The following is a 26,698-nucleotide window of genomic DNA, read 5'->3' on the forward strand; positions in this document are numbered from 1 at the left end:
ACACACCTGTAATACAGAGTAGAAAAAAATATTTTAATGCAAGGGCACTGTGTCCCAGCAAGGTAGATTGGTGCATAGGTTCCCTCGTTGTTTGTACTTAGAATTGCTTCTGAAAAGGAACTTAGAAAGCATCTAGTCCAGCTGCCTCATTTTAATACAGAGGAGGCATCAAGATCCAGAGAGAAATGACTTGTTCAAGATGGCATGGCTAGATTCAAACCCAGGGCCTCTCACTCCAGATCCTGTAGTCCCCAGTAAACAGGTAGCAGAAGGGGCAGGGAAAATGCCAAGATCACAGACAGCATCATAGTTCTAGACCTAGAAGGGATCCCAGAGACCCTCTTTCTAGTCCAGTCTCTTCATTTTACAAGTGAGGAAACTAAGGTCCAGGGAGGTAAAGTAAGGGGTAATATAGCAGTAAGGGGCAGAGGGTGGGATTTGCATGACTTTTTCTACTCTACCATGCTGCCTAATGCACAATTTTCTTTGAAGGCTTCTTTTGTACAAGTAAACCCATGCACAATAAACTAGGTAACTGATATGTGATTCTTGGCAATATGTCAAGGAGCTGGTTTTGGTTTTTTAAAGAAATTACAACTTTATTTTTTAAATATCACAATGTTTTAAAATATTGTACCATAGTCATACAGACAAGTGCACTGAATGTTCTTCAGAATCATCCCTTTGTCTAATAAAAGAAAACAAATGAGCACTGGATGAAGAAAGAGTGGATAATGAAAAGACAGGATCAAAGTGTAAGCTTTATTATACACTTTTGAAATTCTAACCCTCACAAACTCAACCCCCTAGATTTTTTTTAAATAGAAGATGTCAAATATGTCAAATGCACAAATATCTTTAATATTTTATTTTTAATTAAGAATTAGATATTTTGTTAATTTATACTTTACTGATGTTGTCATGTTCCACATGTGAGCTAAATACATATAAACTATTTTGCATATCAGCCATGAGAAATGTAGAAGACATGAAAAGCATTGGTCTAGTTAAGTATTCAGTATTAGTTGATATTTTAATTTCAGTGTAACATTCTGAAGATAGTAGCTTCTGCTAGCAATAGTTGGGGTTATATGGAGAAACCTTTAACATAGGTTCACTTCAGTAATATGTTTGTATTAGTTAAGTTTTAAATTGTGTTCCTTGGCAAACCATAAAAGATTTCCAAAGTATTAGACACCCACTTTTGTGCTGGAATTTAATATGCAACTTTTTATTGGAAAATAATCGTCCTTGTCTGGCAAAATCCACCATGCAATATTTCTGTTAGTAGGTATAATGCAATAAAGACAGGGAGGGCTATTTATCACTACAAATTTTGAGGATTTCAGGATTCTTTTTATTATTTTAATATATTTCTTTGGTATTAAATCAGAAAAATGATAAATTACACCTGTCGAGGCTGTTTTTCTTTTTTACTGGAAAGTGATGTACAACCCAATTTCTATGGTCATTTTGGCTTTTAAAGATATGTATTTTTTTCTTATTAAAAAACTCACGCAATAGTTTTTTTTAATAATAATACTGAAATACTTTTTATTTCTAACATATGAAGTGGTTTATAAGTACTTCCTAGGTTTTGAAACTTTGGCCTTTTCACAGTGAATTAATTTATTTAAAATATTTGTGTAAATTGTTTAAAAGAAATAGGTATTTTATGGAATGTTCCTTATGGGTTGAATTTATTCCATGCCTTAAATCAAATTTTAATTTTAAAGTAGAATTAATTTGACTTGCATTGTTGTTTTTAGCAATTGTCCATTTACTCATGTATACCATTTAGGTGATTTTTCCATCAAATGTAGCCTTTTATTTTACAAAATGTTCATGGCTTTTGACCAGTTTTCTAAAAGTTTTTTTTAAAAATTATTCCAGAAAACTCATTATATAAAAGTTAAAAGAAACTATGACATCTTTAACAAAGGGATATAAATGATTTCCACTAGTGTGCATTGTTTTACGTTATTTTAACAATTATTTCAGGTTTGCATATTTAGAAATATATATTAGCTCAATTTGATTTCAATGCTCAGTTATTTGAATTATAAATCATTATGTCGCTTCCAGCTGATCAGTCATGAAATATCTTTGAATTCATTTACATAATGGAATATGTGGCTGGTGCAGCTATGTCAGTGTAGTCATGGTGTTCCCTAATGCGTGTTTAGTTGTTTCCAATCATTATCTTTACTGTAATGTGTTTTTAATCCTAATTGGGTTATTTTTAGAGCAATAAACAACTATCTGGCTTATAAAAATATGGCCTCATTTTACAGTCAAAAAAAACACACTAAGGTAGAAACCACCAGCTACAGGCCCATTATTAATTGGATCCTGTTAATAAATAAATAGTAATATTGAAAATATTACTAACTTTAAAAGATAAAATAATAAAACAGTAAATAAGTGAAAAATAACCTCCCTAGACTATGACCTCTTCAAAAGGGCAGATGGCTTATAGTGAAGTCTAAGATGAAATCTTAAATTTTATCGCTCACAATATGGATTGTTCCAGATATTTAGAGTTGCTTCTACTCTTGTCATTTTTACCTGCTTCTGAATTGCCCTTAATCTGTATATTATGGCATATTCCAGGGGCTCTTAACTTGAAGTCTATTAACTTAGGTTTTTTTTTAATATTTTGATCATTATATTTCAAGTATAATTGGGTTCCTTTATTTAGTATTTTTTATGTATTTAAAAACATTATTCTGAGGCTTCACCAGACTATCTAAGTGGTCCATGACTCAAAAAAGGTTAAGAACCTCTGGTATCTTCTTGTTTCAATTTTCTGGTTTTTGATCTGCCCTTTAGATATTGAGAATTCAAAAGATATCTTTCTTTTTAGGAAGGGCTACCAGCTTTAAGGAAACTAGAGAATCTCATTGGGTTATTTGGCTTAAAGCAGAAAGTCAGGTGCCCCAAATGCACTTGCATGTTTATTGGTACTCTGAGAAGGATTTTTTCCTATTTACAAAATAGTTGAACTGACTTTTGCAGTGACAATAAAATAATATCACTAAATAATTACATCTGTGAGGTTGCTACCTCAGAACTCCATAGACTGCAGCTAGCCAATCATATTCACCCTAAGGCTACTCTTTGCTAAGTGTGCAACTCTCCAAATTGGTCAAGTTATAATATCTTTAAAGTCTAGTGACCACTGGAAAGAAAGTGTTATGTTTCCCCAGCTTATTTATCATATTGTATTTATCATACATTTGAATTTTTTCTGCTCTCGCCATTTCAAAACTAGCTTTTAGGAATTTGTGGAACCAAATGTTTGATTTGCATATTTCAAGTATATTGATAGGAATAGCATCCTTGGGAGGGGTCACTGTGAAATTTCCTCTCTGTGGTACACCAGTTAAGATCACTAGATTCCACCTCTTTGAAAAGTTATCTTATCTACAGCAGGAATCTCCAAAGCTGTTGCGGTGGTTAACACAGGCAGTCGTTTTGGGGAATGGAGACTCAGTAGCATGTGAGCTATTAAAATAAACTAATTCATTTAATTAATGAGAAAGAGGGAAAAGAAGAAAAGAGCTGGTTTTCATCTAAAGTTGTTTGCGTTTTCTCTTCCTGTTCCGTTGTTGTTGTTGTTTTAAACAAGTAATGGAATTTTTTTCATAGTTTCCTCATCAAAATTCATACTCCTACTAAGATAAGAGATCTTATACATGGTTAGACATTTAGTTCAAGTAGCCTAATTTTCTGATTCAGTTATATCTGGGAATTTTATTGCAGAGTATTGTAGTAGCCTACCATTGATTTATCCTCTGAGACTAGGAGTATAAGAGAAACATTCTTAACTTCCTTTTAATAAATTCCAACATGAGTCATTGGTCACTGAATGTACTTATTTAAGTCTTTCTTAAGCCATTTATATTTCCATTTCTATGATATTCTATTATGAAAAAGAATCTTTATTTCCTTTCAAGATACCTTCTTCGAACTCAAAGGAATATTGCTTAGTTCTACTACATTGTAATTTGGTAAACAATATTGTGTTAACCCCTTTTGTTTATCTTCATGAAAACCTTTTTATCTTGATTATTCGATGTCTTTTCCTGGACCTTATCCAGCTTTATTTTATCCTAAAGTAAGAGAAGTAGAATGACATACTATTCTATTTTCAATAAAAAAAAAAACAAAAGATAAAAAACCATCTTTGTTTCCAAAGGCCTTCTTGATTAAACAAAACATTTTCTTCACCTTTTAAAGGGACGCAGCAGTACAGTGGGTTGATATCTTCAAGGGAAAATCAACCATGATTCTAATTTTCTTGGGCTACAATTTAAAGCAGAGTCTGTGATTTTATAAGCATAACCCATCTTGTTTTTACCTTGATGTATTATTACCTTATATTTGCCCACATTGAAGCTAACCTATCACTTTTCATCTTGCCCACATACAGCTTTATGAGATCTCCCTGCAGATTATCCATTAGTTCAAGATTTCACCACATGGAAGTCTTAGCATTATCAGCAAACTTGGTTTTACTAATGTACTTTCTTAATTTCTGAAAATTATCTCAGCACAGGTCCTTCAGTTGTCTAAATATTGGTATTTCCCTCTCCAGAGAATAATTCATGTGTCCCACCTTTTATTTCCTGGCTTTGTCTGACCATGACAAACATTCCCATGAGTTCTCTTTTTTTCTAGTGAGGAATGTTGGGTAGAAATCAGCTTTGATTGCTAACTCTCTTTGAACCCCATCATCTAACTGTCCTTCAGCCAAGTTCTGCCAGTTCTTCCTTCACAGCTTTGTCATTCATCTCCATTCTTAGTTAGCATCCTACTGCTCTGTAAGGACTGCCTCTCTTAGATCTTAGTTCTGTTATGTCACTTTCATTTTGCAAAAGCTCACAATTACTTCCAATCAGCTTTTATACCAAAATAAAATTTCTCATCTTGGATTTGAGTACATTAATGTATCCATTATTTCATCAGTGTCAGTAGTCCCTCCAGTTGTGTTAATTGGAATCCTGCCTCAACCTGTGTAATTCTTGTCCAAGCACTGCTATAAACCCACAATAGAGGATCTGCCCAACGCATTAGCAGCCTTCCTCAAGATCAGGGCTTCTAACCTTGTTTGTATCACAGACACATTTAGCAGTCAGGTAAAGCCTGACTCAGTAAGATTTAAGATATATCTAATCTTCTGAGAATAATATTTTTAAATGCATAAAATACATAGGCTTACAAAGAAAACCAGATATTATGAAATATATCCCATAATGAAATACATACAACTATAATGGAATACATACTATATTATCAAAATATTTTTTTAAAAAAACAAGTTCTCAGACACCAGATTCAGAACCCCTGTTACAGATTTTTTAAATATTCCATGGGTACCAGTGCAACCTTCATGCTGTTTAATCAGCTATCCCTTTCTCTTACTACACACATAGCCTACCTTCCTTTTCCAACCATGTATGTTAGACTAAACGGTCCTCAACCATTATCCCCATAACTAACTTCCTAATCTGCCTCTCTACCCTACTTTGTACTCTATTGAATATACTTTCCTTCTCATCCTACATTCTTTATCATCTTTTAACTGTGAGACTTCACATGCCATTCCCTTAATTTGGAATGTCTTTTCTGGTAAGTCCCTCTTAGATTTCAAAATTCTACTAAAGATACTTCCTTCACAAATCCTTTCCAGAGTTACCCCATGATTCCTTTTTTAAAAATATGTATTGACTAAAAAACATCTCATTTGTGGTATGCTCTCTTACTATTTTTTCCTTACTTCTCAGAATACTTAGTACATAAGTATTTATCTTTTTCTAGTAGAATGAACTATTCTTGCATTACATTATAAATTTCTCAAAGGATAGGACATGTTTTTTTCTTCTTTTTGCATAATCTCCACAAGGTCTATCATAGTGTTCTTCAACTAGTAGAAGCTCAATGCATGTTGGTTTTGGACTAGCTATGGACTAAGTCTTTTCATCAAACCACAATTTCTAGTGAGTCAGAAGTCTGAATGAAAGATATCCTTGTTTTCCAGTTCCTGCTTGTGTACACATTCAGCCTGATCTGATAAAGGGAAATCTTAGAACTTTGGAATTTTTGTCATTGTACTTAAGCTCTCTGAAGCAGCAATGTGGTAACTAGAGACCTGACCTCAGAAGCAGGAAGACCTGAGTTCAAATCCTGAATCTAGCACATCCTAGTTTAGTGACCTAGGCAAGACTTTAGGGCTGGAAGCTATAAAAAAAGGTGCTGATCTTCATTAGAAGAGGACATTCCTAACCAGGCACTCCTTATATTTAATGAAAACCCAAGCCTAGTCACAACAACAATGGCCACCCAATCAATCATATTTGTTGCCATTCTCACCCTCAGTGATTTCTAACATATTGTTGTCTTGATAACAAATTCATTTCTATGAACATAGCATAAGCTTTGGACTCACTCTTCTGACCCTACCTGGACCAGCAGGTTGGGTTCCATGAGATCAGCTGTTCTTTCTACTTACTGAGTTCTAGGAATAACCTTAGGTGAGGTTATTATTTCAGGGATGGTCCCTATTCAGTATTTCCCAATAAAGACCATTTGACCAATTAACATCCCCCCAATATTAATTAACTAATTACATTTTTACAAAGAGGTATATACTGAGAAGTTATAGCAATGGCTGAAGTACAGCAGCATCTCCCCAAACCCTGAGATGCATCCTCCCCTCTACATACCCAGTCCCTGGAGAAAGTGAACTCAAAATTAAAGTGGTTTCTATGAAGCATTCCTTCCCATGATATCCAATCAAGAGAGATACTTCATGGCACTGGGATTCCTTTCTTCACAAATTCCCCACCAAATTCACTTCTGGGTATTGTACAGCCCATAGTAAAGTGCTTATAGGACACAACATCTCAGATACCAGGTTGATTCTCTGCTGGCCTGTGTCAAGCAAGTAACTCCTGGGACAGGCTCCTTCACACTAGACTTGTCTCTTGCTACTGCCATCAGCTTCAGTTGCTAAGGAGACCTTTGATGACTTTTCTGCCCTCTGAGGTTCACAAGATTACCTGGATCATTCCATCTCACCTAAGATTAGGAAAGAATAAACAGAAGGCACTATGCATTCACGTTCACAGTCACATGGAGGCCAGGGGGCAGGAACTGCTCAATGCCCCTCCCTCTAACCTAGAGGTTAGTAGTCCTGGCCTAGTTTGCCATCAGGGAAGAGGAAGATCTCTACTCCAAACTTTTGGTCGGACTTATCTCTATCCCAGCAGCTAATTAAAAGGCTCTTTATCACAACACAATAAACTGACAAGAAACAAGAGCTGCATGTCCTCAAGCAAGGGGATCCTAGCCCCTCCATTAACTCATACTCAGATACACGCTTACCAGGCTTTTGCATGGGTTGGTCCCTGGCAAAGTGTATGGCACATTACTTAAGGCTTAGGACTAAATTGACCCCATTAGTTGTCCTCAAAATACTATCCATAAATGTGTATGTGATAGCTAGTGCTTATAAAGCACTTTAAAATCTGCAAAGCACTTTATGTATATTATCAGATTGCATCCTCACCCTGAAAGGTAGGTACATTATCCCCATTTTATAGTTGAGAAAACTGAGGCAGACAGAGGTGAAACAACTTGCCAGGCATCACACAGCTAGTAAGCATCTGAATCCAGATTTGAACTCAGGTCTTACTGACTCAAGTCCTGCACTCTATCTGCCCCTTAGCTCCCTCTCTCTATTTTTTTAGTTAAATTTTTTTCTCTCAGCAAAAATCCACCTTTTCTCCCTTTCTCTCCACCCAACTTAGAAAGACATACAAAACCCTTAATATAAACATGTAGAATCAAGGAAAACAAATTTTCCCATTGGTCATGTCCAAATATGTCCCAACATACATATTTGTGTCTCACTGTCTTGTTGAGTCCTTCACTTCTCTTTCAGGTAAGAGGTAGCATGTTTCTTCATGAGTCTTCTGGAATTGTGGTTGGTCATTACACTGACCAGATTTCCTAAATCTTTCAAAGTGGTTTGTCCTTACAGTACTGTTGTCATTGTATAAATTGTTCTCCTGGCTTTGCTCACTTCACTCTCCATCAATTCATACAAGTTCAGTTTTCTCTAGTATGATCCTTTTCGCTACTTCTCATAGCACAATTATATTCCATCACATTTATATACCATAACTTGAACTATTCCCCAGTTCATTGATGGGCACCCCCTCAGTTTCCAGTTCTTTGCCATTGCAAAATAGAGCTGCTGTAAACATTTTTGGTACATCCTACTCCCTCTTATTCCCCCTTCTTCCTTCTCCCCTCTCTCTCCTGTTTCCCTATTTAGTGAAATGTAGTTATGTAACCAGGGACCACCCGGTGAGGCAGTGGATAGAGCACCAAGCCTGGAGTCAGGAAGACTCATCTTCCTGAGTTCAAATCTGGTCTCAGATATTTACTAGCTGTGTGATGTCACTTAACCCTGTTTGCCTCAGTTTCCTCATTTGTAAAGGTCATGAAGAGTTGGACACAACTAAAAACAACTGAACAACAAAGTGTATGTACCCAGCTATGTGTGTGATTTTTTTTGTATTCTTCCCTTCTTTGACTAGTTCAGATGAGAGTTAGGTTCAGGTATCAGCAGCTCCCCATCTGCCTCTCCTCCTTGTTTATATAGACTTCTGCTTACACATCCTGATTATGTGAGATAATTTTCCCTAACCTTCCTCTCCCTTTTGCTTTCTAGTATATTCATCTGACCCACACCTCCCATTCTTCTTTTAAGATTGTCAGAACATAAAACCACTACTAGTCTCTCTTTCTTGTTAAACTTCCCTATAGCCCCTAGTGATGGTAGGGTTCTGAGGGCACTTATGCGCTCATATTAGAATGAGGGCACTCACGTGCCCATCATCTCCCCATGACAGAAAGTAAACAGTTTATCTTTGCTTTGTCTCATATGATCTCTCATTCATATTTACCTTTTATGTTTCTCTTGACTCCCTTATTTGTGTTTCATAGTTTTTATGCCACTCTGTCTTTTCATCAGGAATGTTTGGAGGTCCTCTAGTTTATTAAAAGTCTATTTTTTTCCCTTTTGGATTATACTCAGTTTTGCTGGGTAAGTTGTTTTTGGTTGTAAGGTTACAGCCTTTCTCTTCCAGAATATTGTATTCTACGCTAGATCTGTGACCCAGAACTAGGTAATGAGCTACAGAGCTTGGCACCTGTTCCTACAAACTATGCAGCTTTAGGTCCCTTTATGTGTATCTGGGACCTCTGGCCCTGAAATACAGCCTCTCCCTTTCCTGGAATGGTCTTGTGTAGCACACTTCCAGCCAGATTCCATCTCCATTGTCTACACACTTCTCTATCTTTCTCCCTCTGTCAACACTAAGATAGATAAAATATTCACTGTGAATTTTTTCTTGAATTTCCCAATGAGGAGTTGGTCTGGTATATCTTCTAGACTTGTTAGAATTTATGAGTAAGGAGCTTGCCATGCTCCTTGCTACTATTCCATCATCTTGGCTCTGCCTTCATGTGTATACTTTAAACTTTAACTGTACCATCATCATAATCTACTCAGTACTTAATTAACTTATTTTACTCTTTTGCTCACTGAGAAGTATTCTAGGCTCTGTGGAACAATATGCTATTCCATTACATTAAGGGACCAACACATTCTCATCCCATTTAGTAAAATGGAGGTAATAATGCTTGTGCCACGTATCTCATAGGTTATTGTGAAGAAAGTGATTTGCAAACCTTAAAGAGCTATATAAACATGAGCTATTATCACTACCACTATTGTTACTTATTTTCACAATATTCATAAGATTCCCCCATTCTTTCCTCCAACATTTTTCTCTCTAGTCTTTCCCTATCTAATAGTAATTTGTCATTTCTTTGCATTTCTTGCCTAGCTTTTCATAACCTAATGTCTAGAAAAAGAAACTTTTTGGCAGTTTTACTGCAGTAATCCAGTTGCGTGATGTTTGTCTATACCATGAAGCCAAATTTATCCATATAACTGGAAGCCAGGTTGGAAACCTTCCTATGTATCCTCTTAGTAAATTATTTCCTGCTGCAAAAAGTTAGGAAGCTTTCTCTGCCAGGACATGAATCTATCAGTACACTATTTTCTCTATTTTTTCTCTATTTCATCTATAGAAATATGGCCCCTCTGTGATCTGACTGGCAGTTACTGAAAGGAAGCTCTCCATTCAGTGACAGAGCAAGTACAATTGAGTTCTCATTTATGGGCCTCCTTTATTCTCCTTTTTGGTTCGCCAGTAACCTAATACTGATGCAAGGTACCTCTCCTTTCCAGCTTCATTTTGTGTGCTGTCTTTCCCCGTTAGATTATAAGCTCATTGAGGGCAGAGAGTTGTGTTTCTTTTTCATTGTATCTTCAGTGCTTAGTACAGTATCTGGCATATAATAGGCTCTTAATAATAATTTATTTACTGATCGGCTTGAATGACTGGAGGAAACTCTAAGAGCCTACTTACCCAGAAAAGAATAAGTTAGAAGTGAAGACTTTGTGTCTTGCCCCTCTTTCTTTTTCTTCTTGTATTATTTGTTTGCTTTGATTCAGTATACATTCCTTTTATGGCCATAGCCAGCCTTGGGTTCCTGAGAGGAATTATAAAGTTATGGTATTTATGCATATGAACTTGTTTTATTATTATTTATTGGCAAAATGAAAAAAAATACATTCTTAATTATTTTTTTCTTTAGAACGTAATTAAAAGGCACTAAGGCTGGCCTTGGTACAAAGTGCACAGATGCAGTTTTGCAGCAAATGTGTCTTTGGCAGAGTAGATTCTTCCTGTGAATGTTCTTTTTATTGCTACCATAAATATTCTATTGTCAAAACATGACTTGCTGTTTATTAACAGCACTGACGGAAAGATTCCTATTAATGGCAACATTCTTATTTCCCAAAGACCCTGTCACTTTTAACTTTGCGACTGCAAAAAAATTTGTATATGGTAATTACTTAAGTTATTTCTTAGTTTATTGATTCTTTCCCCTATTAGCCAAATGAAGCTTGAGTGGCATTTCCTCTATTCAGTGAGCGGCACTGTAAAGTCATCCAATTTCCATGCTGTGTAGGCAACGAAGGACTTTCAACTTATCAGCACTGCTTCTGCCCCCATCAGCCTGTCAGTCAATCAATAAACCTTGTTGATATCAACACTCACTATGAACAAAACATTGTTCTATGAGAAATTAGTATATGAACTGACCTCTAAGTATAATGGATAAGACAAACTATAAATACTACAGATCCCTACAAGAGTAACAATAATGCCGTATCCATATGTAGCCCATAATGCTTTGAAAAAAACATTTTCACGTCCATTATTTCTTTTGAGCCATATAAAAACCCTCTGAGTGAGGTAAATCAGCAGGGATTGTCATCCCCATTTTACAGATGGGAAAACTGAAGTTCATAGAGTCTAAGAACTTACAATCACTGAGCTAGTTACTGGCAGAGCCAGAAATAGAAATAAGGTCTACTGACTCCTGAGCTATTTGTTAGAATGTAGGTTCCTCATAGGTAGGGAATCTTTTTTGTTTTTTCTTTGTATCCCCAGCATTTAGCATAGTGCCTAGCATAAGTAAGCTCCTAATAAATGATTGTTGATTGATTGATTCACCATACTACTTCATAAATGTCTGAAATACAAAATTAGAAACACTAATGTAGTTATAGAGAGCTATGACCATGGCTGTTCAATATTTGGGAAATGTGAGAGAGAAGAGATTCTCCTAAGGGGAAATTATTGTTTAGATATAGGTTATATACTACATAACTTCTGAGGTCCCTTTTAGGTCTGACATTCTCTTTTTCTACGAATATAACTTCTGGGAGAGTTTGGAAGAACTGGAAGAGTGGACCTTTGGGAAATGAATGGAACCAGGTAGACTGAGTCTGGACAGTGTTTTAAACCAAGTTTGAAAGGTATAAAAGCTTATATGCTGTATTTATATTCCTTGGCAGAGAAAGAGAGAAAAAAATCACAAGTAGAAGAAAGGGCTCAGGAGTATATAGAAGATGTAACAAGTAGATTTCCCTTTTATAAAAAGGCAAAAACAAATTGAGGTGTTTTAAAAGATAAAAGCAAAACACTGAGTCAGTTATGGGTGAATTCAAGAGTCCACATTTAGCCCACTTTTTGAGAGTAGCAGAGTTCTTGGTCAAAGATTCCTTTCTATTCTCCTCTTTGCCCCCTTTTTCCTCTGCTCTTAGTGCTCAAAGCACAGTGGCCCAGAAACACTGAGCTGCTTCGTCAATAGATGGCACATCATGTACTGAGCTCTCTGGAGAGCTTTCTAATCCCCCCTCTGAGCAGGTTTTTCTTATAATTCTTCTGGCAGAACTCATTGCTTCTTAGAGTTGAGTAATTTTTTCTCCATTATGGCTCGTTGATAATTATTTTATGATAAAATCACATTAAGTAAAAAGAAAGTCTAAAGTAACATCCAAAATTTAAAAGGGGTCAGTTTTAATTTTCCACCATCAAGACTTTAATACTAAGAGAATTCTTATCTTAATTATAAGATTCATTCTTCTTTTTCATGACTAGAATTCTATATGAGATATGAAAAGTAATTGCACTGGTTAATAATGGATTATTACTCTGACAGTGAAAGACATTTCTATACTGTCTGCTTTTTTTAGGATTAATGTTTATCCTTTATAAGAAAAAAATTAGTATTATACAGCTGAATGTTGCTTTGGTTATGTGCTTATAAAATAAAACTATATTCCTCCCCCCTCAAAAAAAAATCCTTGACTACTATTACTTATATTCTTTTAAAAAAACTGGTGAAAATAGAGGCTGTGAAATTCATGCTTCAAAATCACACTGTAAGTCTTATTCTCATCAGCGAATGCAGTGTTCTTCCTAGTTCAGTGCAGCATTTTAACTCTGGATGCCATTTTGTTTTTGTTAGAGTGAGCACTTCCCTTTTCTGGGTGTCAGTGAAGGCTACAATCTCAGTGACCTCAGATGTCGAACAACATTCTACACAGCTCTTACTCGCCTCCTCATGGTTGATCTAGGTAAGATTACTAACATCTGCTTGATAATAAGGAAATGAGAGAGTTTGGTCTGAATTTAGAAATCAAAGTATGCATGAGTAGAACACTTAGCCATCCAGACTCTGCTACTTACTTCCTGTATGACTTGAAGGAGGTTGCTTAACTCTCTGGGCCTTAGCTTTCCTCATCTTAGCTCCCTTCAAGTTCAGAATTTATGATTCTGTGATATGATATCTCACTTGCTAGTTTTGGCCATCTTAGGCCATTTCTAGGAGCTCTTGAAATTTTGGGTTTCCACGTGCTAATAATCGATTCCAGAAGAAAGATCTTGGAAAGGTAGCTTATGCTTATCCTCTCCAGGAGTCCTTTCATTCACCTCTCACCTCAGCACCTACTAATCAGGACTTTGGAACTAACAAAAGAAGCTAATAGGTGGGGAGAAAACCAAAGCTCAGAACCCTTCTTGTCTCCCAAAGATAGCAGCTGGGTCATTGTCTCTTTAGTGCTCTCCCAGGAAGCATTGCAACTTGCATGAATGTAAGTTAGTTTTTGCTGAATCAGAGGAGCAGGTCAGTGAATGTGCCATTTGTAGCTAAAGCTCTCAAAATTTTAGAGCCTGAAGAACCTAAAGATATCTAATTCAGTGCCCTCATTTGTCAGACACAGAATCACTCCCAGAACAGGGAGAGAGTGGCCTAAGACTCCAGGACTGAGAACACAACCTGGGGCCTTTTAACTCACAATCCAGGGCTCTTTTGACATAATGCAAGCCCTCAAGTCAGGAGGGCCTGATTTTAAATGCAGCCTCAGATACTTACTAGCTGTGTGACCCTGGGCAAGTCACTTAACCCTGTTGGCCTCAGTTCCTCATCTGCAAAATGAGCTGGAGAAGGAAATGGCAAACCCCCCTAGTGTCTACCAAGAAAACCACAAATGGGATCATGAAGAGTCAGACACCACTGAAGCAATTCAGCAACAACTACAATCAAGGCTCTTTCCATTAAACTGCAGTGCAGATGATGGGGATTGGTTCTTCCTTTCCATGGTGACATATATTGATTGATCTTTCAGCTTAAATATGAAATTTTTAATGTGGTCACACTAAAACAATGATGAACAACTTGGTGCCATAGATGTAAAGGCATTGTTCCATGTAATGGGAACATGACAGAGCCACGCATACAGGCAACAGTGCTTCTGCATAGGAAGCATTTCACTGTGATTCAGTGGAATAAATTACAAGACAAACTGCAGAAAGTTTAGAGAAAAGTGTCCAGAATGATTAAGGAGCTGAATGGGATTGATTTCTAAGGAAAGATTAAAAGAACCTATGTATGTATAACTTGGCTAAGTGACAACCAAGGCTGGAGGCAAAGAGAACTGTCTATAAATATTTGAAGAGTGTAAACCAGGCATGCAAAACCTGATCATCTGGTCCCCCTCGGCGATAGAACTGAGTGACAGTTTGGCATCCCCCCCCGCCCCCCCGCTGGCCTTGATTCCAGGCATCTGGGGCGTGGGGTATCCAGGGAGAGCAGAACAGCCCCATATTCTTTGTCATTCATCATCACCTTCATCACCAGGAATATGCACAGAGCTGACCCCCTGCTGGATACCAAGAACCATAAGATGGTCCCTGCCCTCACAGAGCTTACCTTGTGATAAAAGGAAAATCTTACTTTTTGATAGTATCTTTTTTTTCATCTTAAACATTTTATTCCTGCAAAGGGCTTGGAATAATAGGATTTTAGAGTGAAAAGAGTCCTCAGAGATCATCTAGTCCAACTTCTTCATTTTCTGTAGGGGGAAACTGAGGCCTATCAAGGTCAAGTGACTTCTCTGGGATGACATCATAGTGAGTGACAGAGTGCAAACTCAAGCCCAGGTTGTCTGACTCCAAATCCAGTTCTCTTTCCACTATACTAGAGATAAAAGATCTGGGTTTGAGTTTTTGCTACTTGTGTGAGTTTGGACAAGTCACTTCAACTTTGTTTTGCTTAATTTCCCTACTTAGAAAATGGGAATAATCCCTTCCCTCTACCTCCCTCACAGAACTATTTATTGTAAGGATCAAATGGGAAAATGCATAAGTGTATAAACAATAAAGTGTTATCTAAACATAAGGTGCTAAAGCTATTAATGCTTACTTTTATAGGTATGAAGTTGCATTATTGATTCCTAATGGATATTGTCAGAACTCCTCCCTTTTTCATTACACATGCATTGAGGCCCAAAGCTGCCATGGCTGTTCAGAATAATTACAGAATATAGTCAAGTGGTACATAATCATACCATCATTATGGCCCATGGAACCAGCTGTACCTGCCAATACCCAGAAGCATACAGCTTTGGCCATAGGCATCTCAAAGAGGGAATGAGGACCAAATTCTTTCCACAAGTCACTTGAATGTTCAACTATTCGTTGCTTTAAAAACTCTATGCAAAATATATTGTTTTGTGAAATTGTGTTGAACACAAATATTATTATTTGAGTTTGTCTCATCTACTAAGCTGAATATAACAGTACTCTCTACATTACTAAGCAAGGCAATATAACTTTACAGTTTTATTTAAATAGTAAATGAGAAACAATACAACCTATTCTTTTAAATAACCCTCTTGAATGGAAACTTTATTCATACACAGAATGAGTAACTGAGTTGAACAGAATAAGTTAAAGTATTAAAATGTTCATTTGAATGAATAGATGACAAAAAGCCTTCATAAATTAAGAGAAAAAAAAGATGGGTAGCCTTTTCATATTACTGATTGACTTTTTCAGAAGCAAGTCAAAATAATTTTTGCCTGACCCATTAGTTAATCAGTGGATTGGATTCTTGGATTAAAATGAAAAACAAGTTTTAATTGAATTTGAAACAAATAGATTGAATATGTTTTATATCTGAGCCATGCTCACTGGAGTGATTAGAAAAGGGGAAAGAAATTGGGTGTCATATTAATTGGTATTTACTTTGAAATGCATTTTGGTTTTTATTCAACAGTTTGTACTTTCTATGAATTTAATTACACTTGATGTGCCTGAGGTTATATTTCTGATGAAAATGGGCTTTTTTTTGGCGATAAAGAATCGTACCACTTTATCAAATTGGTCCTTGGCTAAATGAAAAGAACTACCCACTTGTGTAAAGAGCAGAACCATCAACACTCTTGCTACCACATGTCATCATGATATTTTCCCTTTTCAAAGTTTGGAAAATGTTTGTGTTTTCAACAATTTCCATTTTTCTTCTTTTTCTGTACTATGAGAAATTGTTCAATTAGGAAGCCAAACACTGTCTCTGGAGACTGTGTATGCAAACCAAGCAGGGCTACCAACCCCATGGGCAGATCCATGCACCCTTCCAAGAATCACTTCAGGTTCCCTAGATTGTTTTTAAATTAACTTTGTCAAACTAATAAACTAAGGGAAATATAGTATTACCCAAGCCAGTCAATGAAGAATCTCTAGGGTGCTGTTCAGTATAAAACTCTTCAATGTGATAGAAACATTTTTTTTTAGTTTAATATGAACAAGGGTGAATTGAGTTGGCAAAGGGAAAAATGAAAATAGCTACAAGGAGGCTCTTCTTCCTTATAGAGAACCTAATAGTACTGATTGTGAATTGAGGTTGTACCAGTTGTGAATTTAGTATTGATTGGTACCATTAACTTTTTATCGCGTGGACATTATGTGATTGCACTTTGAGTCAGAGTGATCGCAGTGTGAACATATGTTTAGAATTGGTAGAACTAGTGTTTTCCACAGAAAATAAAATTCTATGCAATTGGTAATTTTGGAAAAAGACCAAACAGTACTATTTCTTTAAAAAAAATACATTCTTAGAGTGACTAGTGATATCTCTATCTTTGTGTTTTTGGAAGGTATTCCAAAAACTTTTTGTTTTGTCACAAAAAATTGACACTTGGTATTCTTCCTATTTTATATTTATGGAAGCAGATGTAGGGTTAAGTGACCTTATTACATAAAGAAAAGTAGAAATTAGAAAGTAAAGAAAGTAGGGGAAAGTTTCCATTTTTAATTACTTTTCTCTTTTCTTGTCCCAATATTTCTCTGTATTCTTCTTCTTTCTTAATCATTAACAAATTTCCCTCTTTTTTTCATTGTAGAAGAAATGTTGTCCTGTGTTTTTTGATTGATTCATTTTCTGGTCAGGGTGGAGAGGGAGAAAACCAGACTTTCAGGGCTATGAAGTTAGAGAAGATTTCCTGATTACTGTTTAACATCTCTAAGTATACCACAGTCATACTCTCAAATGTAAAAATGGGAAAATATGAGTCCAATACAATTTGAGGCTTTATTTTTATGGAAACTAATGCCAAAAGGTGCCCTAAATTAAAGGTTTTGCCTTTATTCTCTCTCTCCACCAGCCCTAACCTCCCCCGCAATGAATAAAAGATAAAGAACCATCTGGGTTCCCAAACTCTATCCCTGTAAAACTAAGAGAATAAGAATCCTGGTCAACAACAGTAAATGAAGTCGATAGATATGAAGACTCAATATGGACACCTCACCTGTGTCCATCAGTTGGCTGAGACTGTCTGCAAAATAAACAGTGTAAGGGGGAAGAGGTAGAGAAACAGCTGGAGATACTTAGAATCTATAATGAGATAATTAAGACTAATTAGCTGGCCCTGTAGGCATAAGATAGCCCATTAAGTTGAGATCCAGATTTAATAACTTACCTGGTTTTAAGAGTAAAGAGCTCACTGTGCTCAAGGGAATAAGAAACTTTGGGGATGGCACTTTTTGAACTGGGCTTTTGAAAAGGGGTAAGCAGCAAAGGTGTACATCAACAACTTTTCCCCTAGAAATTGAAACTAACAACTTTGGTTCCTTAGATACTTGTTGAATGCAATGTATCAGTTTCTTAAGAGAGAATTTAGAATATTATTCACATCTACAAAATGGGTATAAAAACAAGAAAGTTTTTGATGGTTGTATCAAATTGCAATTTACCCCATTCCAGCAGCTGGCAAATCCTGGATGTAAATATTGTAAACATAGGCTTTCATTGCTCTTTTAACCCAGCTTCTACACCAAGGATTCTGAACCATTTTTGTGTTATAGACCCCTCTGGCAATCTGGTCAAGCCCTGGACCTCTTCTTCAAAATAATGTTTTTAAATATATAAAATAAAATATGTAGAATTGTAAAGGAAGCCAATTATATTAAAATATAGTTATCAGAATTTTTAAAGTTCACAGACCCCAAGAACACCTGCTTTAAATACTCGGTCATGTGCCAGAGTACCTCCTCAATTGCATACAGAATAATAATGATAGTGATAGTAATTATATCAGCTTACATTTACATATTCATGCTATAGTTTTTCAAAGTGTTTTCTATAACATCATTTTGCAATAGGAAATGTAAATATTATCCTTGTCTCATCTATTTTTCAAGATTTCATTCATGTTCTTTTTTTTATGTTAGCATCACTTGCCCCTGAGTAAATGGCATAGCTAGGACTTGAAGCCAAATCTTTGAACTTCAATTCCTTCTTTTTTTATAACATGGAAGAGGCATAATTTTGTAGCACTTGTTTTTTTTAAGTTTTCAACATTCACTTTTATAAGATTTTAAGTTCCAAATTTTTTCTCCCTCTCTCCCTTCCCTCCCTCCTTCCCAAGATGGCAAGCAATCTGATATAGGTTATACATGTACAATCAAATTAAACATGTTTCCACATTAGTGATGTTGTGAAAAAAGAATCAGAACAAACGGGAAAAACCATGAGAAAGAAAAAACAAAAAAACAACAAAAAAGTGAAAATAGTATATTTCGATCTGCATTAAGACACCAGAGTTCTTTCTCTGGATGTGGATAGCATTTTCTATCACGAGTCTTTTGGAATTGTCTAGGATCACTGTATTGCTGAGAAGAACTAAGTCTGTCATAGTTGATCAAAGCACAATGTTGCTGTTACTGTGTGCAATGTTCTCCTGTGAATTCTAGTTCATATACTCTTTTTTTCCACTGTGACATACTAAATGATGTGGAGATATGTGAAAATATCCCTTCAGGAAATTTCTGCCTTTGTGTTGTTCAGCTGTTTCAGTCATGTCTGACTCTTTATAACCCCATTTTGGTCTTTTCTTGGCAGAAATACTGCAGTAGTTTGCCATTTCCTTCTCTAGCTCACTTTACAGATGAGGAAACTAAGGCAAACAGGGTTAAGTGACTTGCTCAGGGTCACACAGCTAGTAAGTATCTGAGGCTGGATTTGAACTCATAAAAATGAGTCTTCCTGATTCCAAACCCGGTATTCTATCCACTGTGCCACCTAGCTGTCCTTCTGCCTTCTATATGTTATGATTAGAAATCTTTGTACTGGCCAGTTCTCTGGTTGTACCTCCATGAATGTGCAAATATTTATTAATCACCTACTGCGTACAAGGCAACAGGCAGTGTACAATACATGAAGACCTGAGACTGAGGAACCCTCGGTCCTATCAGTGTTCTTCACTGCCCTTAACTCTCTTGTCTGTTGTGATTCTGCACAAGCCAGAACCATCTCGCCTTCACTCAAGTTTTTTTAAGGCCAGCTGGAGCCATCACTTGAATGTGCCAGGCATCTTTGATGGATGATGAAATGAAAGCGACAAGTTACTAAGAATAGTCCTGCACTAAACAATTGTTTCTCACTATTAATATATTCCTGTCAGATCTCTGTCAGCTAGAGCTCTAAAATTGCCAGTCTAATGAGAGGGCCCATAATGATAAATCACATAGACCTAAACTAAACCTTAAAAAAAAAAACAACCTTCTTTTCCCTCAAATGAAAGTTTTCTTGAAACCAAGAATAAAAACTTCCTCTTTCCAGTAGCACATGATAAGATATCTGTTCAGTTGAAGATAATAACTGCTATTCATACAGCATTGAAAGTTTACAAAGCATTTTACATATGTTATCTTATTTGATCCTCACAACAACTCTATGAGATAGATATTACAGGTACTAAATTATCCTAATCTTGTAGAAGAGGAACTGACTTATCCATAGTCATACAAGTAATAAGAGTCAGAGGACAAATTCAAACCTAGGTCCCTTCTGATTTGAAGATCAGCCCTCCTGCCTTAGGAATGGTTCACTACCATTTCTAAGAGTACATGTAGTGTTCCACTTGCATTTCTCTCCCTTCCACATGTTGAATGGACTGTCATTTCTACTCAGTCCCTTTTCTGTTTCCTCATGGTACTCCTGACTCTAACTCGCCCCTTCTACTTCACCAAAATAGCCAACAATCTCCCTACACAAATTCCAAAGGATTTTTCTCAGTCAATTCTCATTTATAACCTGTTATATTAGAACAAACACATTTTAGACTCCATTCCATGATGTTATAAGCAAGACCTTATTAAAGGTTAGTGCCCAAATCACTAGTTTTAATGACCATAGCAGGATCACAATATTCCTCTCCATTCTATCTTAAGGATTCTTCAAAGCTGATATATCAAGTGGTGACAATTTGTATATTGCCATCCTTATCCTTTTCCTACTGACCAGGGGCATTTTCATAGTAGCATTATTCTTGACTTACTCCTGATGTTATATCACTGAAGGAATCCATTTAGAAGTGAAAATCTAACAATTGAGGCAGATCTAGATCTCTTTCCCCCACATTTAGGAATGGCAACCATTAATATCTGTAAATAAAAGGAAATGTGACATTCTAAACTAATTTTATCTCAAAGATGCAAAATAGATCTGTATCATACCTTGAACAAAGGGGAGAGGGAACCACATGCCACTCTAGAAATTGACCTCTAGCCATGTGGGTAGTTACTAGTTACAAAAAACAACTATATTCCAAAGCAGTGGTGTCTAGCTCAGATGGAAATGGATCCCTTGCCAATCACATATTGACTCAGAAAATCACAAATTAATATTATCTCTGTTGTATTGTATATTTATTTTGTTAAACATTTCCCAATTACATTTTAATGTTTCTAAAGAACTTGGAAGTTTTGTGGTTGGTGAATTTGACACCTTTGCTCCAAAGTATAAATTGCTCAGGCATGAATGCAAGTGGAACATTGTGTTGTTGAAGAGGCATACTCTAATGTCTGTCCCCAGTGAACAGTCAATCATCAGGTACTTATTGAGCACTACTTTAACTATATTGGGCAGTGACAGGTATAGGTATAATTCAGGATCTTTGCCCCGTAGGAACTTAGGGGCTTTTCAGGAAAACACAAGAAAAATCAGAGAATAAGGCAATAGATAATAAAATGCCAATTTGTGTCACATGTAACATATCCAACTTTATATTGTGGATATTTATATACGTGTTTTATCTCCCCTGCTAGACTGTAGCATTGTGTCTTTCACATAGAAAACACTCAGTAATTGCTTCTTGAATTTTAATTTCCTTTCAAAGAGAAGTTGGCTAAGCCAAAAACAATACACAATTTTAAATGATTTAGCAATAAGGAGTCTATATATTTAAAGTGCTTTTAATCCCACTTGTTTCTATAAATCTCTCGAAAGTTAATCTTCATGTACTAGAATTGGGGGAGGAAGGAGTGGCACACTGTATATGTGTATATGTATACATATATGATATGTATATTATGGATATATATACTTTTGTGGTTAGAGTTAGAAGAAATAGGACCCCCCAAAATATGTGCATTTAATTCAGTAAGCACTTAAGTGTCTACTTTGTGCAGGGAATATAGAGATAAAAAATTATGGCACCTGCCCTGAAGCTTACACAGTCTATTGAGGGGGAAGGGAGATAGACATGTATGTAAATAAATATAATACAAAGAGGGGTGTTGTGATAGAGACAAGGGGAGAGAATGCTTTTAGCAGGAGGAATCAGGGAAGATTTATGAAGCAGGTGATAGCTAGGCTGGATCTTGAAGGAAAGAAAGATTCCAAAAAGTACAGATGATGAGAGAATTCATTCTATACATGCGGTATGGTTTACAGAAATACGCAGAAGCAAGAGATGGCATGTCAAGTTCATAGAACAACTTTTAGCCAAGCTTGGCTAGAAGGTAGAGTGCATGAGGGGGGTAATGACATAAAACTGGAAAAGGTAGTTTAGAGAAAGATTACAAAGGCCTCAAATGCCAAGCTAAGGAATTTGTAATTATTATTATTCTTTAAGCAGAGGGAAGCCACTGAAAGGTTTTCATCAGAGTGATCACATTGTCAGATGTGTTCTTAGGAAGACTGTTTTGTCAGCTATGTGCAGGTTGTTTGGTTTGGAGAAGCAAGATCCTGATAAGAAGATCAATTAAGAAGTTACCCAGGTGAGAGGTGAGGAGAGGACCTCAGTGAGGCTCATGGCAGCCTGCGTGGAGAGAAAGGGAACAGTGTGAGCTATTGTACAGATAGAATCTATAGGACTCGGTCCTGATTAATGTGGGAGATGATACAGATAAGAGTTTAAAATCCACGTGCCTGCAGCAGTGGTGTTGCCATCAACAGGAATGTAGGAAGAAGCAGGTTTAGAGGGGAAGGTGATGAGTTTATTTTGGGGCAAGTTGAAAGGCAGGACTAGAAGTCAGGGGAGAGATTAGAGCTAATTATATGTATTTGTCATTCAAATATGAGACTGTTCCATTTTTGACTATGTATAGCCAGTATCTAACACAGTGCTTAACTGATAGGAGAAGTGACTGGACTTAAATTTAATTGGCATCTGGTACTTCCAGTTAAGGAAATTCCCTCTGCCATTGAAGGTCAACACCCTCTCTATAACTTATAGTCTTAGAGAGTGGCCCAGAACACTAAAAGGATTAGACAGCCAGTATGTGACAAAGGTGGAACTTGAACTCAGGTCTTCCTGGCTTCAGGGCCAACTTTAGCCACCATCCGACACTGGCTCTGTGTTGTTTGATAGAGGTGATAATTGAATCCATGGGAATTAATGATATCATCAAGAGAGTGAGTGTAAAGAGGAAAGAGAAGAGGACTCAGAAGAGAACCCTGGCAATGAAATGATTGAAATGGACCAGAGTATTTAGAATTCACTCACAATATATATTAATATTGTTGCCGCTGGTGCTTTGCCCCCCCAAAAATTATCTTATATGTATGTATTTATTTTGTGTATGTTTTCTAAATACTTACATATGTATATGTTGTCTCTCTCCATAGGGTACAAGCTCCTTGAGAGAAAGATACTGCTGTGTGTGTGTGTGTGTGTGTGTGTGAGACACCTCAATGCACCTAGCATGGTGCCTTGTACATTGTAGACACAATAAATACTTGTTCATTGGATACACAAAAGAGTGAAGAGTACATGTCCTAAGTGGTGGACACCAGCATACAAAAATAGTTATTGTTTCTTCCTATATCTCCTATCTTGCCATTTCTCATAACAAGAGTAAGGCATTTTCTGACCCCCTAATTTCTTCATAGTGTAATGTATATCTTTTCTTTAGTGAATGTAGTGATAAACTAGTATCTTCTTGTTTCTGTAATATAGAACTCTTACTAAATATTTAGGTATCCTTTTTTAAGACACTTGTACAGTAAGTTACTAATAAGGCCCCTGCTCAGACCACATGTTTTTAGTTTATGTTCTGTAGGTTTTGTGAAGAAAGATATTTTATGTTTCACTTCTCCAAATTATGAAAAGGAATAATAAAATCATTTTTGGAAAGTATTTCATCAAAGAAGCGTATGATTTCAGTGGCTCATTTGTGGTTTTTAAAATTATACTTGTTCTATAATTTAGAGAACGTTTGAGTGCATATTAATCCATTAGTCCATTTCAATCATTGTTATGACAACTATAAATCTGACTAAGATTGCATTGTATGTTATCATTAGTTAACAGATGGCATGTCTAGTAGGACTTAGAGACTGGGGAGAAGAGAGAGTTACAGAGTGAAGGAGAGTGAGGGGGTGGGGGAGAAAGAGGGAGGTAGGGAGGGAGAGAGAAAAGGCGTGGGCTAGAAGACTTCTGAGGCAGGAATTCAGGGGTTTTTAAACTTTTTTTTAAAAAATTTGATAACTTTATTTCAATATAATTTGTTTCATTTGTAATATCATATATTTTATTTTTTGCATTTAAAAACATTATTCTGAGAAGCTGTCTGTAGGCCTCACCAGACTGCTGAAGGTGGGGACCAGGACACAAAGCATAATCTCCTCTGCTCTGAGGTCTCTGGCTCCAAAAGTCTATGAGTCTACAAATGACTTGCTCTTTTTCGTACTATTAGTTACCAGCAGATCCAGGACTAGAAACCAGGTTTCAGCCCTTCACCTTGTCCTCTTTCCAGCAGAGCACAGAACTGCTTAATAGCCAAAGCATTAGTTTCATTCCTCTACAAGTTGATAAAAATATGAGCCCCTTTTCCTTTGAACCCCTCAGCAACTTTCTGCTACAGGTTGTATGAAACTGGGTTAGAAAAAGAAGCTAAGAGTATGATATAATAGAAAGAACACTTGACAAGGAATTATAATACTTGGGCTCCAATCCCATTGTAGTCACTGATTATCATGTGACCTTGGGCAAGTCACTTAGACTTTCTTAAATTAGGGACAATTATATTTCACCCACCTGAAATCAAAGGATCCTTGAAAGGTTCAGATAAGGCCATAATGTATATCAAGGTGTTTTAAATGATATTGTACAAAATATTTTTATGTGTATGGTAATTATTACCACTGCTGCTTTGTTAGATCCGCAGACACTTTTGTATTCACCTTTAAAATAAGAATGAATTGAAAATGGCTCCGGACCACTTGCTTACTCTTAGAGGTGAGCTTCAGGCTTTACTTTCTTCCCTTGCTTTCCTTATATAAAGAGAAAAAGCTTAGATCAAGTCTCCCATGTAGTTGTAGTAAATTCTTTTAAAATCTGAGTCCATCCAGAGTCATGTTCTATTTGATAAATAAAGAAAAGTTTTCTTGCCCATTTATTTTTTTAAAAATTAATTAAAAGAAACACAAATAAAAGAGGTTAATAACTTGCCCAACAGTCTGGGCACCTGGGTCTGAGAACCCTTCAGGGGCTTGGCACCTAAAAAAAAAGCCACTCTTGGTTATTTTGAGAAGAGGATAGATTCTTGTCCCTGAGGCTTTGGAAGTATCTTCCCTTGGGGTCTCTGAAAGGCTTCAGGGTCTCCACTGCCTAAGGCAAGAGTCTGTTTGAGCCAATACTGAGTAAGAAAAAAAAAAACCTGCTACTAAGTAGTTTTACTATTTCATTTGGTCCAAAAGAAAAAGGAAAACATCAGACTATAAATTGAGCTAAAGACGTAATATGTAAGGCGTGCAAGCCTGGCCTGTATGTGAATGTCTGATGACCCTTTGCGTTATTCTTGGATGGATTCCTCCGGGTGGACAGTGCACTCGCTGCCTGGGCTGATGCACACAACATGCTTCTCAAACTACTGTGACCCTTTTGTTTCTCTGTTAGGTGAAGATGAGGATGAATTCGAAAATTTCATGCTTCCTCTCACAATTTCATTTGAAAAAGTAGCTCAGATGTTCAACAACAACTTTAAACAGGAAGAAACAAAGGTGAGTTTGTTTTGGCAAATGTGAAAATACATTAGATTTTGAGCCAGAAGGTGGTTTTTGCATACATGATTTCATTTCGTGCCGAGATGTTCCTATTGTGACAATTGCACATACTAGTGAGTGATATTTTTCATGTAAATGCATACCATGACATCTCACATGAAAGCAACCTTGATTGAGGCCAGAGAATGGCTTCAGTCAGTTTATGATCAGATGGCTCAAATTTCCCTCCTGTGGCATTTGGCTTATTTTTTACTAGATTATTTCTTTGGGCCATTTTCCTCCAATGCTCAACTCCCCCCTCCTCATTTTATGTTTTAGTATATTTATTTGGAGGAACACAAAATAATATACTTGTTAAAACACGGCATCCCTAAAGTTTTTTTAAACAGGAATTTATATAAATCAAGACTTTATTAAATGGCTAGGCATATACGTATAAATAGGAGCTGGTCTTGAAGTATTGCATTCTTAAACTGAACAAAGTGATTAGGATAACTGATAGCTAAATAAGGTTTTTATGTGCCTGTGGGAGCCATATTAGGATTGATTTGACAAGTCAGTTCAGCTGTGGCAACAGTCATACTATCTAAGACAACATTATGTTTTATTAGTAAAATCCTTAAGTGTAGCAAGCTGTTTGTATCAAAACAGGAGCATATTTTAAGATGGGGAAGAGTTTCTAATAGAAATCACATCCTTGGAAATGATAATGTATCAGAGCTACATTAAATAGATTGCCTCTGATTATTATTTAAAAATGGCCAATAAATGCACTCAAGAGAATGTGGGCACCTTTGTAGATGAAGATGGAGTCACGTTTTATTACTATTTTGAAATGTATCAGAAATATTACCAATAATTTCATACAGCTTCATTCCCCTCACCACTTCACCACAAAATTAACTGTAAACAGATAATCGATGTTACTGGGCCATTGACAGTTAAACTGTCTGTAGGATTCTCCTCCTGCCATAGAAGAATTAGTAAAATTATTATGTCTGTTAGGAATCTTTTGAAATTTATGTCTAGCCATTAATCTCATTCTTAGCAATTGTACCAAGTCCCCTAAGTTTTCATTTAACACTTTAGCTAGATTTTACTTTAATGATATTTTTCCAAATATTTAGAA

General features: G+C 36.3%; 1 protein-coding gene across 1 annotated transcript in view; it reads left to right on the forward strand.

Annotated features, from left to right (window-relative positions):
- Positions 1 to 26,698, forward strand: part of RANBP17 (RAN binding protein 17) — a 349,537-nt gene that overhangs the window by 242,394 nt on the left and 80,445 nt on the right. The window contains exons 17-19 of the mRNA XM_036752901.1: positions 12,817 to 12,880; positions 12,967 to 13,075; positions 25,463 to 25,566. Of these exons, the coding sequence (XP_036608796.1) occupies positions 12,817 to 12,880; positions 12,967 to 13,075; positions 25,463 to 25,566 (277 nt within the window). The remainder of the gene's footprint in view (positions 1 to 12,816; positions 12,881 to 12,966; positions 13,076 to 25,462; positions 25,567 to 26,698) is intronic.

This window comes from Trichosurus vulpecula, chromosome 3, assembly GCF_011100635.1.
Source record: "Trichosurus vulpecula isolate mTriVul1 chromosome 3, mTriVul1.pri, whole genome shotgun sequence".
NCBI classification, from domain to species: domain Eukaryota; kingdom Metazoa; phylum Chordata; class Mammalia; order Diprotodontia; family Phalangeridae; genus Trichosurus; species Trichosurus vulpecula.